A 19634-nucleotide genomic window follows, 5' to 3' on the forward strand; every position below is an offset into this window, starting at 1 on the left:
AGGTGTAGGTGAGGTGAACAGTTTGGATGAATAAAAATATTTTTTGTATAATCACTTTGCTTTAATTTTCCTTTTTGATAACATTTCCTTGTTTATATAATTATACTATATAATGTATAATTAAAAAATCAACACGAATAATCAACTTAAAAGGAAAATTTCGAGTACTTTCTTCTAAAATTTTGAAACAAGACATCACTATTTCGATGCAACTTTCTTGCTCTAAATTAAAGCTGTTTTTGGTAGTGTGAGCACTTTTCAAAAAACAATTCAGCAGAATTCCATTCTTCTCCTTGCTCAAATCCCAGCTCAGCATACGGACTCTGTCCTGCAACACTGGGTGTATCAGAAGAGCAGAACTGTTGATCTTGCATCACCCATTACCATGAATTCTGTTTTACAGCAAACAGACCTGGGTTCAATGTATTCAGTAACTAATCTCCAATAGGCATAATGAATTACTAAAATAATGAAAATTTAGCAATTAGCCACCCTCATGTACAGGGATGTTGAAATTTAAGCCCAATTTTCAATCATACCCATCTGCACAAACTCCTGGTAATATGAGCATGTCTTGATGGCCTACAAATCATGAAGGAAGAAACGAGAAGAAAATAGTGAGTTTCAACTTTTCCAGAAGACTTCTGATAAAATTTTCTCATCTGTCCTGTAGCAGAGCAGCAGGGTATAGATGCTTGCCAGCGAAATCAAGCAAGCTGAATCACAGCATCCCTGATCAGAGCTACAACATCACAAAAATATATAGAAAGGAAAAAGCTTTGCAAAGAAAAAAAAAAGCTCTTCAAGAAATCTTGACTAGGACCCTGAGGGCTGAAACAATTCTCCTCAAGCTCAGACAGATTTGAACCTTGGCATACACTCCAGTAGGAAGTGAGCTAGAAAGAAAAAAATTCAGTTAGACCCACAAAGATGCCTAGGACTGACCATGAGTTCAGTTGTAGGATGCCATTTGACATTAGAGTATCAAAAGGAGGCTATATAGCTAAAGATATTGGAGAACATGATTCCTTCTTCTGCAGCCCTGACTGTTGTGTTTCAGACTAAGTTCAAAAGGGCTGTCGAGGATGGAAGGTAAGCCATTGTGTTGCCAAGATGGCTGGACGTGTGGCTTGTGAGTGGAATATATGAGTGATATATTTGATAACTGTTTTCTCAAAATACATCCCCACACTGACACAGAATTGTTTAACCATTTCAGTCATCCAGTTCTCACTCTACTGCTTATATTTTTACTGTAGAGGGCTTACTAACCTTCCCAAATCTTTCACTTATTCACTCTTTAATGAGAAAAGTATTCTTCACCTATCTTTCTAAATGGATTTCTTAACAGTGGATTGATACACTATTTGCTTCCTTTTTTTCTGCAGTATTACTCAGATCTTACATATCCATTTATCTGAAAGAATAATCAGTCACTTGAGTCAGATCCTCTCTTAGGAAAGATGGCACAACACAGAAAAAAAGGCAGAAGCTCCCTCCACCCCCTTCTCTTCCTTATCATCCAGGACCAGCTGTGAGAATAGAACTCCAGACATGGATCAGGCTTACTACTCCTCTCTCCACTTAGGGCTCCTGTAGTCACAAAAGCAAAAGAAAAGGAGTTAACAGCATCAATCTTGACCCAAACAGGAAGAGGGCCTGATCATTACATTCAACTAATGGAGATGAATGGTATCTTATCTGCCTAGTTAGAAAGAAAAAAAATAACCACTTTCATTTTATTTCATAAGGAATCTTGTCACTCAAGGCTGATGCCAGCCAGCAGCAGATACAGCAATGTACTAGAGCTACTGCATGCCACAGAAATCATAGGAACCAAAAAGTGGCACTGGCAGGAGTAAGATAAGACTTTGCGATGTGCAGGTTCACCAAAACAGAATAAGCATATGCTATAGTGTGGTTGCATGAGTTACTTTGTAGGAACTACTAAGCAGTTGTGTCAAACCTGAAGAGAGGAAGCAGTAGAAACAGGAGTTGGTACAAGTGCTGAAAGAGTTGAATAGTTTACTGTTAGACATGTGAGGACTATCTTACCATCATTTACAATTTTATTAGGGCCTGTAGCCTCCTCAAACTCCACAGCCTCATCAGAGTATATTTATTAGTCCAATTAGAAAATTAAAACTGTGTCCTATAATCTCCATAAAATGTTGGCTGCTGTGATCATAGCAGAACATACGCAACATTTCAGTAAGAGGAACAAGACCTTCACCTAGAGCTTCAAGACATAACCATCTCTTCCCACCTTCCACGATCCTGATTTTCTCCTACATTTTTCCCATTCTGACTGCGTAAGTGTAGAAAGTTGTAAATGTCAGCAATAGATCTGTATATTTGTTACCTATAAACAGTAAAGCTCTGCTCAAAGTTTTGCACTCTTACCTGTCTGCTGACAATAAAGCCTTGGTCTTTCCACTTGTTCATAAGGCAGAAGTTCTGCAGTGATGTTTCCTATGAGCTTAATGAAGCCCTCGATTACTCAGGAATATTGAGAACAAAGGGAAGAACATTTGTGCACCCAAGCTGCTAAGGGAGAGGGATCCTTTTGAGAGCTGGGGAAGCTAGAAACAAGAGCTGCAAATAACTGCAAATAAGAAGCACAGCAAGCAGAAGGAAGCTGAATACAAAATAGTCCATCAGAGTATCTTCTGTCCAGTTGCCCTTTCAGCTGAGAAGACATAATTTCCATTCCCAGTGGAAGATGCGAGGGAACACTGGAGTGAAGCATGTTGTTATGCTGAGTTCCATCCAGTGTCTGAGACAAGGTAACATATTTATCTCTCTTCCTCTTAAACAAAGTATCACAAGGCTGACACCGACTGCAGAATTAATTCTGAACATCTAAAATATGTTTTTACTATGTTGTTATTACTTTTCCAGTGGGTCTTTAATAGCACATTGAAAAATTTAGAGAACTCAAAGTCCTTTATTTTTTTTTTTCCAAATTGTTGTTACCTGGGCAAAAAACAAACATCTTTGTATACCTTTTACTGTAAGTCTGAGGTGAGTCTTTAGGAAGCTGGATGTTATTTCACAAGGATATTCTCCAAACCTAGAATAAGTTGTACTAGGTGAAAGATCATTAGAATGGAGTACATGAGTTTCAGATTTGGCTCAGTTTGTCATTCCTATGCTTCGGTAGCAACTTTCCCCTTTATGGATGTTTGAGCATTTCCCTGGTTTTAGAGACTATCCTGCTTGAATACTGACTTTCTTTCTTCTTCATCTTTCTTTTTTTTTTAGTCTGCTTTTCTTAAATTGTTTATATCAGTTATGAGCCTGAAGCAGACTGCAGGAGTATGTACAGAAGGAATATAGATATTTTAGAGTTTTTATTGACTTGTTCTTATTATGCTACACTGAATTAACTTGCTGCCAATTTTGTTGTTCAGTTTTCTTCACGAGATAATCACAGACAGATCTTTATCACTTTGGAGATATCTGTCAAAACCCATCATTAACCTAATTTTGAGAAGATAATAAATCTGAGAACAAAGACTTACTTTCTGGCTACAAGTTTTTGATGATGTTATATATGTGACAAAATGTTTTATCAGGATTATTACTGGTAATAAATACATCAGTTTCCTACGTTATTTCAAAAGCATGTTTATTATAAGAACTTCTGAAATAAGCAAAAATTATTTTTTTCACACCTCTCTTGATAACATTTACTTTTGATTTCAGAAAAATGCTAAGCCTTCATTACTTCAGTATGTTCAATCACTTGCTTCCTAGTACCTATCTGCAAAGACAAATATGTTCAGACAATGACTTCGGGTAATGACTATCAAAAGTATGTGGCACACTGCACCACCCATTCGTTGGATTGAGGTGGAGAAGCAACTATGAAAAGAAACACAAAAAATAGTCCGTATACAAAATTTTATGAATAATATCATTATAGTTCAAGTTTTGCAACCACCTTTCAACCATAAGTGGCTGCAGCTTTAAATTACTATCACTGTATCTTAGATTCTGTACTGCTGCCCACCTGTATGACTTGCGTATAAACTCACTACCAGCATCCAGGTGTTTAGTGGGTTTTCTGCATTTCCAGCACTACTTTCATCTTATCATCATACTTCTGCTTAGAATAGAAGTCTTTGGACAGAAAAGGAAAGAGGGCCTGGTTAGGTTTTGGGGAAAGAATGGAGATATTTCTATCTCTTTCTCTATAGAAAGGGATGTGAAAGTGCACATTATACTTCTAAATCAATGAAAGAGCGAATATGCCAGCAGTGGTAGTAGTATCATTATTTTGATTTAAAAAAAATCACTTAACAAAATAATAATATCCTTACTTTGTGCAAAATTGGACAAAAGTCAGTCTGCCAGTTTAAGGTGAGATTATCTAGTGAGCTAAGCAAATGTCTAAACACTAACCAGCAGTACCTCTACGAGTTCACAAGAACCTTTCTACCTTCAAGATAAGATAAAGGTCTGACATTTAGCTGCCTTACTGAATGAGGTGGACAGATTAACTGGATGTCAAGTAAATACTGTCAATTATGCATGAGCAATGTCACAATATTGCTTTTAAATGCTAAGACACTATTTTCAGGAACGCAACAGACTGAATGTCTGCAAAGTTAAGCAATGTTCACTTAAACTGCTTTTGAAATAACTGAAGCATTAAAATATTTAATAATAATTAGACTAAAATAATAACAAATTCACTAAAAGGAGAGCAATCATTGTTGTCAGCAGTGCACTATAATTGCTGTGAAACTACAGTTTACAGAACCTTGTACAGAATACTGTTTTGAAACTATTCAAACCCGTAATTCAGCTGCCTTATTAGAAAGAACACAATAATCTATTCCAAATACTGTCAGTGTACTATAGCAAATAACAATTTGGTACTTTCTAAAGATGTAAAATGCATACACACTTCCACATAGTGAAACTGTTTCATAACTTTATATTTTCAAGATTGTTTTATGATTATACCAGTTCCCCTCTCCCACTCCCCATAAAATGCATACATATTTTTTCACAAAGAAAGATTCAAGTGTTATATTAATTAATCAATGAGGGAAAGTTTTGCAAATTATGGTTTTATGGAAATCTCTTTGTGAACTCAAAAAAACAGTTATGTTCCTCAGAAGTTTCTTGAACTATTCTGTAGTGCTTATATTCCATTCAAAATGTGCCTGTGAGAAGGAGATTTACTCCTACATCATACTGGAAAATTACAGCTGAACCTTTAGTATAACAGTCGATTAACTGTCCTCATATTTTATTTGCTAAATTTTTTTCCCATTTTACTAAAACTTCAGGTTGAATCTCACTTGATCTTTTCAGTCCTTACTTCCAGTCTTTTTACATCCCTTGTTAAATATTTTATTGTAACTCTTTTGTTAATTTTGTATTCTGTTTTCTTCTCATTTTGTGCCACGTACATATGATCAGCCTCCTTTTATTGATGGTTAATGAGGTCATTAATAGAATTGCTACAAATACTTTTTAGAAAGATAAGTTTTTGAACAGTGGCATAGTCTTACCTAAGACATGGGATACTGTCCTTCATCATTCCTTCACATGCTACGGTGTTGGTACTGCCTGAAAGGTTCTTTAAAGAAGGAAGCTGGGATGAGGCATCAGGAAATGGAGGAATTATTTCTGGTTCAGGAGTAATGATATCTTCTACTTCATACTGAAGTCGTACCTCTAATGACTTAAATAAATAAAAAGCTAGGTTATAATTTAATAAAGAAAGCTACTGAAAATTCTATTACTTTCAAATAAATACCAGTAAGTCTGTCTTTCTAAAAATAAAAACACCTTTATCTTCATTATTTGCAGGCAAAGAAAATTGTCACTTCACTCCACTGCAGCCTAACAGCATAAGCAGATAGGAATTACTCATCTACCCTACACTGGTGATGGGTATGTAGGCATATTCCTTCAGGTCTTACTTTGATCCAAGCCTTTTATTGTAAGTGAAAGGAAAGAATATAAATACACATTTCTAACATTTAACATGAAAAGAGAAATTCATCATTCACCCTAAGATAGACATTATTCCAATATATGAAGGCATCATTAACGATTAATGTCCTGAAATTTTCTGCCGATTGTCCAACATTCTTTTCCTAAGCAAATTAACTAAAAGAATCACCAACTCCACCTCCGTACTGCTAGTATACCAAAGTCTCTATCAGACAGATTTTAGCCAGAATGCAAAAACCTGACAGTGTGGAGAGTACTGACCAATGGACTTCACCTGTCCATAGGTAAGGGTCAGGAAATCACACAGAGGTAACAGTCCATATTCTCTAGCTGGCAAATAAATTTGGCAGATTCTAGAAAGCAAAGTCCAAACTAGTTATTTTTCACATTCATTCTAGGTTAGGGAAAAGGAGACAGGCTCTAATCTACATGACTAATTATCTCAAAGAATCATAATAAATGTTGGGTAATTTTTTATATCTTATGAATTGTTCAAGGAGTTTGCTGTTTCGAAAAGAAACAAGGTACAGCCCTCAAAGTGGTAAGGTCTTGGGAATACTATTTGAACAGTAACTTCGGTGCTGTTTTTCTGAAGTGGTCATCAAATCAGAAGCAATTACAGATGCAGACACTGCAAAATTCTTCTCAGTTAGTGATCTCTCTCTGAGACATCATCTATACCAAGATGAAAATGGCACCATTAGGATAATAGCTAGGTTTTAGGAAATCAGGAGATAAAGATCACTGAACACTCTCCTCTTCCTAAATTCAAGTGTTGTGTTAAAACACACAAGGTTTCAGAAAGAAGTGATTCTATTCAATTAGAAGGAAAAATGCTCTGTCCCAAAATTTCACTTTTGCTTCTCCACTCCAATAACTACAGATATTTTTTGCCTGAAACAACGAAGAAACCTACAGACAGCCTTTGCCTTCAAAGACTAATGAGCAAAATACTGTGTTCTAATCTCTTGGAAGTAATTGTTGCCTGAACGAAACAATTTATAATGCTGTTTAATCTTCATGCTTGACTGAAATAACTATTGAAGAATATGTTTCTTCTGTGTACCACGTTAGAAAGACATTATTCTTTTTTGGTCATTTTTCTTTGTGTCTTTCTTTCCTACTAGTTATCATTCACTTGCAGACAGAAAGAAAAATTTAGGCTAATCACATGACTGTGAATTTTTTTTTACGCATTAGTCCTGGCTGACTGGGCCTTGAAAGGAATGCAGACCTGCCATACCAGTTTATTTGACACACTGTGCAAAGATCTTTTTAGAGTATTCCATTACTAGGTTCATTGATTCTTCTTACGACATTCCAGCTAATGCAAACTTTTTTCTCTGGTTCTTTTCAAGAGCTTGAAAGAGGAGCTACACTGAGGAAAGACTGGCACTACCATAGTATTTGAAATTCCTTTCCTTAGAAAGTGATCATGCTTAGTAGACACCTCTTTCTTATAAAGCGGGAAAGCTTAACACATTTTTCTTTGATAGACCAGACGGAATAGATTCAGACAGCAAAAAAGGAAAAACGCTTTTTACATAACTGTATGGCAACGACTCCAGTGCTGGATAAGAAGCAGAATTTTTGTCTCATGTATACTACTAGCCTTCAAAGTCTGATATGGAATGATGCAAATAATTCTATTCAGGAAATCTCATAGACAACACATGCCCTAGGATACACTCAAGGGTAGACTTAACCTGTCACATGAAGAAACCTCTGTGTAGCCTCCATGCTTTCTGTTCACCATAGCAATGACGTTACAAGACTGATGTCAGACAGACAAATTAATATGGTTCCTTCTTAAAATGCTGCCTGCTGCTGGACACAAGGGATTTGCAGACTGAATTCAAGCTGAGTTTAGGCTGGTTGCTAGAGAAGAGAGGACACTCAGTGCTAGAACTTGGGCTCACTATAGGCAGAGAAAGGTCCTGAGACAAGCTCAGGCTCAGTATAAACAAAGCTAGACAACCTAAGTCGGGAATTAATTCCAAAAAAGACTAATACTTTTTATATATATAAAAGGACCAATCACAAGTGAAGAATGAGTGCTTGCAATGAAAATGCTAAAACCAAAAGCTAAGGCACATCTGCAGAATAGGGATGCACAAAACCCGCGGGAACTCACTGACTATGTCAGCAGTATTAGGTAATAGTGGATCAACTCTTTACAGAACAATTCCTTATATAAATGCTTCCAAACTACAGATGAAATTTGAAAAACTGTTAAATTGTATATATTGTTATGTGTTAGAAAATACAACTTCTGCTGCAATTCAGCTGAAAGAGACAGGAAAACAAGGAAAATAAAAGAGAGGTAATAAAAGATAATGTGCAGCTGCTATGGAATAATATAAGGACACTCAGATATAATAATAGCATTATAGATCAACTGGTCAGTAATGCAAAATTACTGTTCATTAGTTTTTAAACATTCCTGGAAGGGTAATGAATCTCCTAGCCAACTGGCACATGATTACAGCCCAAAAGTGACACGAATGTTTTTGCCAGGCTAGAGCCATAGATATCAAAAGGACATTCTAATATTGTGAAAAGGAAAAGAATTTTTGTTGGAGAGGTGGAAAATGGAAGGGAAAGTTTGGTTCTGCCACTGGGGTTTGTTGAGAGCTGGCAGACACAGATAAAGACTTTCTGGCAAGAGAGTGCCTAAACATGCAAACTGTTCTCTAGATTCTCTAAAGCCAGTTAATGGCAAGTCTGAAGCAAAGACATTCATGTTTAGATTGTCTTATGCTTAAGAGTAGTCTTTTGTTAAACGTCTTAGACTTAAGAAAGAATACTTTATACTATGAGTGCTGTTCAGCCACTCCATTAGCAATTGTTGCTGCTCCTGTGCAGAACAATACAAAGTTTAAGTCAGACTTGCTGTGTTACTATGGTAAATACAAGGTGACCGCAGTGCAGTTAAAAGAATATGAACTATCTGCTTCTACGTCAAATCAAGTGAACAAGATGCTAAGGAACTTATCAGTTTCAACTGCTTAGGCATAAGTAGTTTGACATTATGTATAATGTCCACTTTTGAGGAAACAGAGCCAGCATAAACCAAAAATCCAGCAACTATTTTGTTAAAGATAGTGATAATTTGAAGTTCCCTTGTGTTACAAACAGTATGAATATAAACTAAGGAGATGGAATTCTTCAATTAAAAGGAGCAATATTATGTTTGTATGCAATGTATATTATCTGATAAAACATACAGCATCCAAAATTTTTAGAGCAGGTAAGTATGCAGCATCATAAAGTCTTAAAAGCAAATCAGGTCTGAAATCCATACTATGTTGCCATTAATGAAAAAGTGGAGAGCTGGCTCCTAAAACCTCAGTTAGATTTTTGTTATCAACTTCAGCAGGATCAAGACCTCACTTAAAAGGTTTAAAATTGAATGTTCCTAGAGCTTTATTTACATAGTTTGATATAAGTTATATTTAAGTATATAAGCACAGATGCAGCAGGGCACAGAGGCAGCAGGGCACTTAGAAATGGCGGTTTATTATAAGAGAGTAAAATTCTGAAGGACTTACTGCAATTTCAGTATTTACTTCATGTCTGCTGAACTTGTAAACAACCACATACGCAGAAACTCCTGCCACACAGAAAATTCGACTTTCAGGACACCAGTACATCATCTGAACAGCAAAAGGGTCTTCTTCCACAATATCAGCTGTTGCTTTTCCTTCCCCTGATTTCTGTTTTTCAAACACCTTTGATGTTTTTAACTTGTACAACATCTGTAGAGTAACTGCAAAATATTAAAACATATCAAAAATACTGTTTAACATTAAGCAAAATAGTTATAAAATTCCTCAGAAGTGATAATCTTTTCAGTTGTGGCATAACAAAGAATCATATGAAGGCCTACAGGAAAGAAATAGGGGTATTATACATTATATTCTGGTACACGGTATTGGTTAGATATGCATTTAATATTTCCAAAATGGGTATTTGCCTGTGGAGTATTTGTTAATACTTTCTGAGACAGTATGTCAAAGGTGTGTGCCAATCATATATCCATATTTGTGTTCATACTCAGTGTTGAGGAGAAGCTGTGTTATATGTAGCTATTTTTCTAATGAGATAAGATTTCTTTTCTTTGAGATTATTGTCTTGAGAGAAAGTGGATGTATGGCATTTCAAGGGAAAAAATAGGAAAGTAATCTGTAGACTGGGCAACACAAAGACTTTCAGAAAAAGTACAGGAGTTCCAGAATGCTTTGAATAATTGACTAGCAAATTACTAATAAATATATCTACATCTGTACCTATATATCAGACCTTTACATCCAGAACCTGGGTGAAGACTAGAACATCACTGCAATGAGTTTTGGAGGTGAAGGGATTATAACTAATCACATTCTGATTTACTGACAAACCTTTTACAGCTGCTCTGTGTGAGTGCTCCTTAGACACTCACAGCACTGGGGAGAGAGTATAAACTATTAACATCCTTGCCTGTTGTGTTTTACCCTTTTCCTGCATTAATTTATGGCATTAATTAATGACTGCATAAGGTCAGAACAACAGGCAGTCAGACTCAGCACCTTAAGGGTATAAATGTATGTAAAGGTAAAGCTGTTTCATGTGTCAGTGTTATTGTGCTGTATCACTCAAGCTAGCTTGTGTAATAGATAACAAAAAGATGGAAGAACAGTGTCTTAAGTACGTAATGAGACTAAAAATACAGCGTAATTACATTTTAATTTTGCAGTGCAGATATATTCTAGGAGTCTCAGCATATGCATGCTACTAAACCTTCACAAATTACAGCAAGAGCTTCTATAATGAATACATAATTCCTCTGGACCTCTGTGATGGTGGAAGAGGCCCCAGGATGTACTAAACCCCACTGGCAAATCTAACTGGCACTTAGAATCGGACACCTTGGGTCTGTGTATACTGGGACTGGAAGAATTGCAGCATCTTAGAGCATAGTAAGGAAAAAGAAAGACTCTATGCCTTATGCTTCTGGGAATTACTATGCATTATCCGCACAGAAGCAAATAAGAAACAACAATGGCTTTTGAGCAAAGATAAATTTGGAAAACTGCTTCAATGGCTGAGCAACTCCCTGTCTCCAACAGATCTGTGCTCTGAGATACAAAATTGCTTGATTAAAATATGCCTACTGGTGAAGCACTTTCTGCTTTCAAGTATTAGCAGGACATCATGTTTGCCATGAAATTCTCAAACAAAATTTGAACTCCAATAAAATAATTTAAATTAAAACTTTGTAACTAGTAAGTAACAAGTACTGTGCCAGTAAGGCAGTGTGTTATCTTGAGAAGTAGTATTATGACCAGGACTTCAGAGATGCATTGAAAATTCCACTACTGTTAAAAGGATCTTTGAATATTCAGAATCATCTAAGCGTTTACTTCTAAGACCAATTCCCATTGCAGCATGTACATACTGTTTAGTGAGTTATATTTATTCTTTATTTATCCTCGATGAGAAGTTTTTTTCCTTTCCCCATTCCTGTCAATATTTATAGAAGAAATCACAAGTACATTGGTTCCAATGCAACATACTTGCTAAATGCTTTGAAGTCTTAGAACACTCTGTTTTGTTTCAGAGTAACATTATTTCCTTCATTTGCACATTCGTGTCAAGGTGAGAACAGATATGTAATGAAATACGCGCAAGACTAGGTCTAATGCCTCACGTGTAATGCTCTGTATGAAAGTCATTACCCTCATTTTCTTTATATTAAAGCTCTTTAAAACTTGTTGCCTTTGTGGATTTACTCCTAGAACCTCAACACCTGTTTTTGCACAAACTTAGAAGTAAATGTTATCAAGTCACTGTCTCTACTACTGATAGCTTCTAAAATAGGTCTTTTAATCCTTTTCTTCTTTTTGGTGCTCACCATAACTTGGAAATGATGGAAGATACAAACTCTAAGGCTGATATTTTTCTGTTTTTCTTCCATTTTCAAATAAACAAAATGTGTAATAAACAGCTAATATCTAGTCATGTTCATTGGCAGGCCTATAAAAAATTCCTGTATGCAACAAGGCTTTGAAAATCCTCATTTTCTCCTTGTCCAACCTGAGGAGTGAAAGGATTTGCTATTAGACAAAAAGACAATTAAATGAGAAACTCATCAGGTTTAGCCAATACTAAAATCTTGTATATCTTCCTCATATTTGGATGGAACTGGTAGTACTATTACTCATGATAATTCTGCAGTGCTAAGTGGAAGTAGGAGGTAGTATAAGTATTTTATGCTCTGCGTTCTTTATCACTATGTAGACTGGTCATTAGTATCAAACTGAATCTCCTTATGTCTAACAGTTCAGAGAGCTATTCCTTTCACATAAACTTTTCTAAAGAAGTGGGAAGACACTGATACCTCATGGAAGAGATATTCTACTCAGAGATCCTAGGATCACAGCGGAAATAGAATACAAGGTATCTCTACTGCAACGTCTATGAAACACAATTACATCATTTGAATCAAAATATTTTAGATTCCAGCCCAAATATACGTGCTTTTAAGACAGATATGGGGTTTTATCACTCTCCTTGACTTTGACTCATTTCAGCCTAACATATCTCACTAGCAGAGTTTTTTCTTCCCCCTAATTTACTCACTTAGTTTTATCTCATTATTCCAAATTATACTATCTCAGATATTACTACTCATATTAACTTTAAACACTTACTGGCAGAAGCATCCCAAAACTTTACTGATCCATCTGCATGGCTTAAAAGAAAAAACATAAAAATTAAATGTGTTAAAACAAGATGAAACTCTAACCATTTTATACTTTCAGTGAGCGATAAATATAATACTGTACTTTGTGTGGTAACTCTTCATACCTAATTGACAATATACAGTAATGTCCATATTAACTATAAGAACACTTTGTTATTCATTTATTTAGGCTAGTAAGATTTTTTTTAATGTATTTCCTATAAAGAACTTACCCACTAAAGAATTTTGAAGATTACACTAGGATGACAATAGTTGCCATACTAACAACAACTGTAAGACACAGTACCTTTGGCCTTGCAGTGGGCCAGCATCAAGTTTCTGCACTGTAAAAATGCCATATAAATCAAATTTTGAAAAGACAGAGGTGAAGTTCATTTTTCTTAAAAACTTACTATGTGTTTTTATTAATAGAAGATCATTCTTGGAGTAGAATCGGAGAAAAGATATATTTCTGTTTAAAACGAGAACAATATGTTCTTCCCCTTATAGGTACTCCAGTTGATACCATAATCTTATTTTTAAAAATAGCTTTTAGGTATTATTGATTTTAACAATTTACCAAATGTCTTGCTGTCATCTATGTGGTCGAGACTGGCAAACATAGACTCCACTGCGTAAGAAGGCTGTTTTACAGGCTTCTGTTTTATAGCGGAGTGCCTTGAAAACCCAGCAGGGATTGTTCATGGGGTTGCCATTGTGACCTGAGACTTTCTATGCCTTTTTTCTTTGGGTCCATTTCTCACTTGCAAGGTGAAATTCATCCCAGTGCACCACTTCATCACTAATGCTGGTGTATTAAGAAGAATTCCAAAACATTTCTTGATACAGATTCCCCAGGAACTCAAAAGTGTGGAAGAACAACTGGCCTCCTTTTTAATGCTATTCTCTGTGTGCTTCATGGCCACAAATTTCTCTTGCAATGGACACTCCTTTCCAAAGATCCCACCTTCATAATTTTATAGATTTGCCTTTTAGCACTTGGTCCTTACTCAAGAATTCTCACAATAGTTTGCCCCTGAGTACAAAGCTCTGTTCTCTCCAGCAAACACAATTTTCTCTGGTGACTCCAAGAATAGAAGACCAAGAATAAAAACCACTTACTTCAATTAAAGAGGCCAGAATATTTATACTTTGACACCCTGTCAAGATTCAACTCTCATCTGTGGCTAGTCCATAGTCAAAAGCTCTAGACACTAATATTTTAAAAGCACAAAACTTCAGTTTCAATCTCACCCTGTAATAATAATTTCAGGATATGTCTGTGCTCCAAGGTTCCATGCTCCACCACTGACTGGCCACTCCTAAGCAAAGAACAAGAATACTGAGATCAGAACTAATCTGAATGAGTTTTGCTTGACCGGTTAATTTTTGAACTCAAGAGTTGGCAACATCTTCTTCTAAAAAGTAACACAGCTCAGAAAAAAGGAGCTTTAAAATTTACTAGCATTTTTATGTCATCTGTTGAAGTTCTATGTTTTTTAAAATTTCCACATAACTACTTGGGAGGGTGAAATACAGCTTTACTGCAGTAATTCATAATTGAAATTACAGGAAGAAATAGCAAACAATCCTGCCACTTTTTTTCACATGAATTGACTCTTAGAGCTTGTATAGGACACTGAACAGGACTGAGAATCAGTTTTGAGTATGAGGAATACTGAAGATACTTGTCCCCAAAAATTAGGGAATATCCAAGCATAACATCAAGGGATACAAGATGAGGAAATGTGACTTTCACAGAACATACAAAATCATCATCCCTTCTCTGCCTTTTGTGTAATGGCAAGACATCCATTCTCTTTCTGGGATGAGGCTGGTAGAGCAAAATGTGGAGGATGACATATGTGCAGAGTGGGTGAGGATGCATGTAGAATATGAGAGCGTGGAAAAAAATGGGGAGCACAAAGTGGATATGTGAACATATGGAATGGATGTATGGGAGCACAGAAATGGGTGGATGGCAAGTAAGTAATCAGCTACATTCAGAGGGTGTATTTGTGTGTGCACAAATAAAGCATGTGGACAAAAGAGTGTACAATGAGTATAGATGGGTGGGGAAAGTTTGAGAAGCTATGCATACAAAACAAGCACAGATAAGCAGATAGGTTGAAGTGAGAGAAAAAATATTTTCTTAAGTGCTTTTCTCAATCAATAGCCAAAAGAAATAAATAGGGTCCAGTCTCTCTGTTCATGGAACACTATGCAGCTCCAAGGAGAATACTTCTGTTCATATGAATAGAAAAATGATGATAACTCCAATTTGTTTATCCAAAGTTTTTTTTAGATTATTTATGATGGATTCATTCTAATCAAAACACACACCAGATTAATGTTTGAAATCTATAAAATAATAGTATTTCCTCTTTTTATTTCTGCAGCTGGTATAATTTCTAAAATCATTTCATTAAGACTTTAGTAGCTCAGTAAAATAATTATTAATATTCCTATTTAATAAAAATTTTACAGAGATGCTGTGAACTCTCAACTTCTATGGAAACTCTTCCTCTAACTTCTTTTGGTTGTAATGATTTAAGGTGCTACGTTTTCCTCCAGTAGAGATAGCATATTCAGACAAATTTGAGTTTTATACCGATGACATTCCTTTAGCTCAATCTGAGGTGGTATAACTCCAGCAGTCACACCATTAAGTCCTATATAATGGTGGTTAACAGTTGTACTTAACTGATGGTGTTTCAGAGGGACAAATATCAGGCCATAAGGAACCACAAAAGGAAGACTGCCTGCAGCCTCCTCTGCCCTTACCAAATAGGCTCTGTGGCAGCTGCCCAGGTTCTAAGCTCTTGCTGTGTACCATCTGAGGCACTAGATAGGCACAGGCTCCCTGAACTGGATGTTTCCTCTGAGGAAAAGCACTAGGTGTGTTTAAGCACCACTACAGGTCATATTCAACCTCTGAGCTGCTGGTTGGACCAACTTGGAAGTGAGTATTGAAGAAAAGCACAATGAAAAAAAAATCAGCAAGGTATTACAAAAGTATAAGTTGTACATCTAGTTACATGTTTTTCATATAAAACAATATTATTTTCGTTTACCTTATTGCTGTATCCTTGCTTTTTATGTTTTGCTCCTACAGAATAGAGTACAGGAATCAAATCTGGAGGACAGTCGGCAAAATACTCTGTGCAGGTAACAGGTGACTCATGAATGTCAATGGGATATGGATTTTCAAAGATTGGAAAACTAGTCAAGGAAGACAATTTATTAGAACCACTGTGATACTGAAGCATATAAGAAAAAATATTCTTATATTAAAGTACATAAAATAATCTAAGCAAAATTATTACCAATAAATGACATTTCCCTTAGTTTTTCAAACATAGATATCATACTTGATGTCAATAAAATGTGTAGTTATTCAAATAAGGATACAAAAACTATTGTGTTGTGTAAGAACTCTCTTCTTGTAATGTAAATACCCATTCATGTGACTAGTTCCTAATGTTAATAGGACTACTCATGTGAATGAGGATTAGGATTTAATTTTTCCTAATATCTTAAAATTTTATTTAAGAAATATAGGGCTTACACTTTTTCTCATGCATATGATTTATGTTATAACCTAAGAATTAGTATACAGTTGTGGATTTTATACTGAATATTTTTGCTTATTGTGCTGATAGATCGCTGATTCTACAAGAACAATAGCAGTAACAGATGAAGTGGATCTTCTGACTTGCATCATTTCAGACCATCTGATCAAAGGGATGGCCTCACTCCTAGCCGATTACACAGTGCCATTCATAATTCAAAAATGCAGAAAGTCTGATTTCTATTACATCCGTTTTATACTGCTGAGATGACTCAAATCAGTCTTGAAAGTGAGTGAGATCAGAATATGATTCAGCTAAAATATTTTAAGATGTTAAGGGCAAAAATCTATTCTTAGTTGTACCAATGTGAATGTGGATGTACATAACTGGTGTTGTTGGAGGCATAACAAAATAAGAATCAGATCCTGCATTACGTAGCGTATAGTTCCGTTTTCATAACAATATTGATCCCAGGGTGAAAGAATTATTTGTCACTTAAAACAGCAACTGGATTATGAAAGAATCCTATAGATCCGTTGCTATAAATCGATGCCATTATTTATTAACATGCTTGAGTAAATAGGTAAGTGGTAGTCCCTGCAGAGTCTAGTAAAGTCAGACATGCATAAAAGTACTTGTTGAATCTGGCTTCCAACACACAAATTTAGGTCATAACTCAGCATGTGCATGTTGGAGGGCTGTGCTGAAGAGACCACAGGCTTAGATTTATTCCTAAGCTTAAAAAATATATTATCATAAAGTGCCTATCTATTAAAACCTTAGCTATTAAGGTGGAGGTAAACACATAGAATTATCCCAAAGAATGACTAACTTTAGATTGTAAAATGACATTGATAACATTTGGACAGCTTTTACCTGCTAACTTCATATAAGACTTCAAACTTACTTGGTTTGTGTCAGGTCAACAACAATGAGATCTTTTTCCAAAAGCACAACTACAGCATAGGGTTCTTGAAATTCTGTAAGTGAAGAATCAAGTATAAAAAACATGCAGTTCTCCTATTAGTCATTTTAAATAAGCAAGTCAGCTTTATAACCTGTAAACACTCACAGTATATTAAACAAAAGATTTGAGATACAGATCCTACAATAACTAGACACACATGCAAAAAGAAAGCATTTGATTAGGGTCAGAAAGGAACTGAGAAGAGGAACTGGGTAGATGTCTCCCATAACATCCTCCTAGGTAAGCTCAGGAAGTGCAGGCTAGATGAGTGGACAGTGAGGTGGACTGAGAACTGGCTGAAAGGCAGAGCTCAGAGGGTCGTCATCAGTGGTGCAGAGTCTAGCTGGAGGCCTGTGCTAGTGGACTTCCCCAAGGCTCAGTACTGGGGCCAGTCTTATTCAACTTATTCATCAATGACACGGATGAGGGGACGGAGTGCCTCCTCAGCAAGTTTGCTGATGATACCAAGCTGGGAGGAGTGGCTGATACACCCGAGGGCTGTGCTGCCATTCAGAGAGACCTGGACAGGCTGGAGAGTTGGGCAGAGAGGAACTTCATGAAATTCAACAAGGGCAAGTGCAGAGTCCTGCACCTAGAGAAAAATAACCCCATGCACCAGTACAGGCTGGGGGCTGACATTCTGGAGAGCAGCTCTGCAGAGAAGGACCTGGGAGTGCTGGTGGATGACAAGTTGACTATGAGCCAGCAACGTGCCCTTGTGGACAAGAAGGCTAGTGGTATCCTGGGGTATATTAGGAGGAGTGTTGCCAGCAAGTTGAGGGAGGTGATCCTGCCCCTCTACTCAGCCCTGGGCAAGCCTCATCTTGAGTACTGTGTCCAGTTCTGGGCTCCCTCAGAGACACAAGAGAGACATGGAGCTACTGGAGAGAGTCCAGCATAGGGCTACAAAAAGGATCAGAGGGCTGGAGCATCTGCCCTATGAGGAACGGCTGTGAGAGCTGGGCCTCTTCAGCCTGGGGAAGAGAAGACTGAGAGGGGATCTCATCAATGTCTACAAATACCTTAAGGGGAGGTGTCAAGAGGATAGGACCAGACTCTTTTCAGTTGTCCCATATGACAGGACAAGAGGCAATGGGCACAAACTGAACCACAGAAGTTCTGCCTGAATAAAAGGAAGAACTTCTTTACTGTGAGAGTGATGGAGCACTGGAACAGGTTGCCCAGTTGTGGAGTCTCCTTCTCTGGAGATAATCAAAAGCTGCCTGGACATGATCCTGTGCAACGTGCTCTAGGTGACCTTGCCTGAGTCGGGGGGAGTGGACTAGATGATCTCCATAGGTCCTTTCCAACATCAACCATTCTGTGATTCTGTGAAGAGAAATGACTTTTGGGCCAGATAGCTGATCACTATACATGACAGAACTTAAATGGCGTATTATAGCACACCAACAGGATGGCAAATTGAAAGTAAAGAAATAGAATATGTGGAAGCTGCAGTATTATTGCATCACTGAACCAATTACTACACAGAAAATATGTCTTTGTTCTCCAAGTAATACTCTTCAGTGTATGACTGTTCTTCAAAAACAGCCTGTGAACAGCTGGTCATTTCCACCTGATGATGCATAATGACCTCAATTTCAAAGGAATTCCAAAGGAAAATGTTCTCTAGACTCTCATTTCAACAATAACAAGGGAAAATGGAAGAAACAACATGATAGAAGTATTCTGGAGAGTTAGCAGATGACCCAAAAGATACCCTTGTGTAGCAAGTTGGGGCAGAGTTGGGAGGGGGTGGGGGAGAGAGTACCCATGTGAGACTGAGAGCATGAAAAGGAGACCTGCTCATTATTTCACTAAAGTAAGCAGCTGCACTTGATGTGGTGGACTGTGATCTTTCAGTCACTTTTATAAGAGAGCATTTTAATCTAAGCTTTGTCGCATGCTGGCATTCAAATTATGGTGCTATCAAGTTTAGCAGAGTTGATTTTTGCTTTTTAAATATAGATGAGTTTACTTGAGTTCAACACTGACAGTTCAACTGGAGAAAGATATTTAAAACTACGTAATTGTTTATGACTTTTCCCCAGAAAATCCATTTCATAATAGAAGCTTGTATTACTTGACCTGCTTTACAAAGCTGCCTAATTGTTGTAATACTCCTGTAAGTCTGCTATGTTCAATTCAGATTATATCATGTTCCTTATTCCCATACTCTTTAGCAGATTAAACAGTTGTGGTCTATTCTTAATGCTTTTTATCCTCTATAATTGGTAAATATTTTCAGATTGAAAATATTGAAAATTGAGGAGTATATGCTCCTCTACATGCACAGGGTACCTCCATGTTAATAATGTAAATATTATTTTAAAAATTGTAAATATAAAATCAAGACTATCAGTTGAACAGTAGTGAGCCATTTCAGCATGTACAG

General features: G+C 36.6%; 1 protein-coding gene across 2 annotated transcripts in view; it reads right to left on the bottom strand.

The window, feature by feature from the left end:
- STXBP5L (syntaxin binding protein 5L) overlaps nt 1–19634 on the bottom strand; it is a 195663-nt gene that overhangs the window by 58807 nt on the left and 117222 nt on the right. For both annotated transcript variants that reach the window (XM_062571698.1, XM_062571688.1), the window contains exons 11-16: nt 17180–17252; nt 15775–15922; nt 13955–14022; nt 12669–12709; nt 9528–9745; nt 5529–5701 (exon numbers count right to left, since the gene is read on the bottom strand). In XM_062571698.1, the coding sequence (XP_062427682.1) occupies nt 5529–5701; nt 9528–9745; nt 12669–12709; nt 13955–14022; nt 15775–15922; nt 17180–17252 (721 nt within the window). The remainder of the gene's footprint in view (nt 1–5528; nt 5702–9527; nt 9746–12668; nt 12710–13954; nt 14023–15774; nt 15923–17179; nt 17253–19634) is intronic.

The sequence above is a fragment of the Rhea pennata genome, chromosome 1 (assembly GCF_028389875.1).
Source record: "Rhea pennata isolate bPtePen1 chromosome 1, bPtePen1.pri, whole genome shotgun sequence".
Taxonomy (NCBI): domain Eukaryota; kingdom Metazoa; phylum Chordata; class Aves; order Rheiformes; family Rheidae; genus Rhea; species Rhea pennata.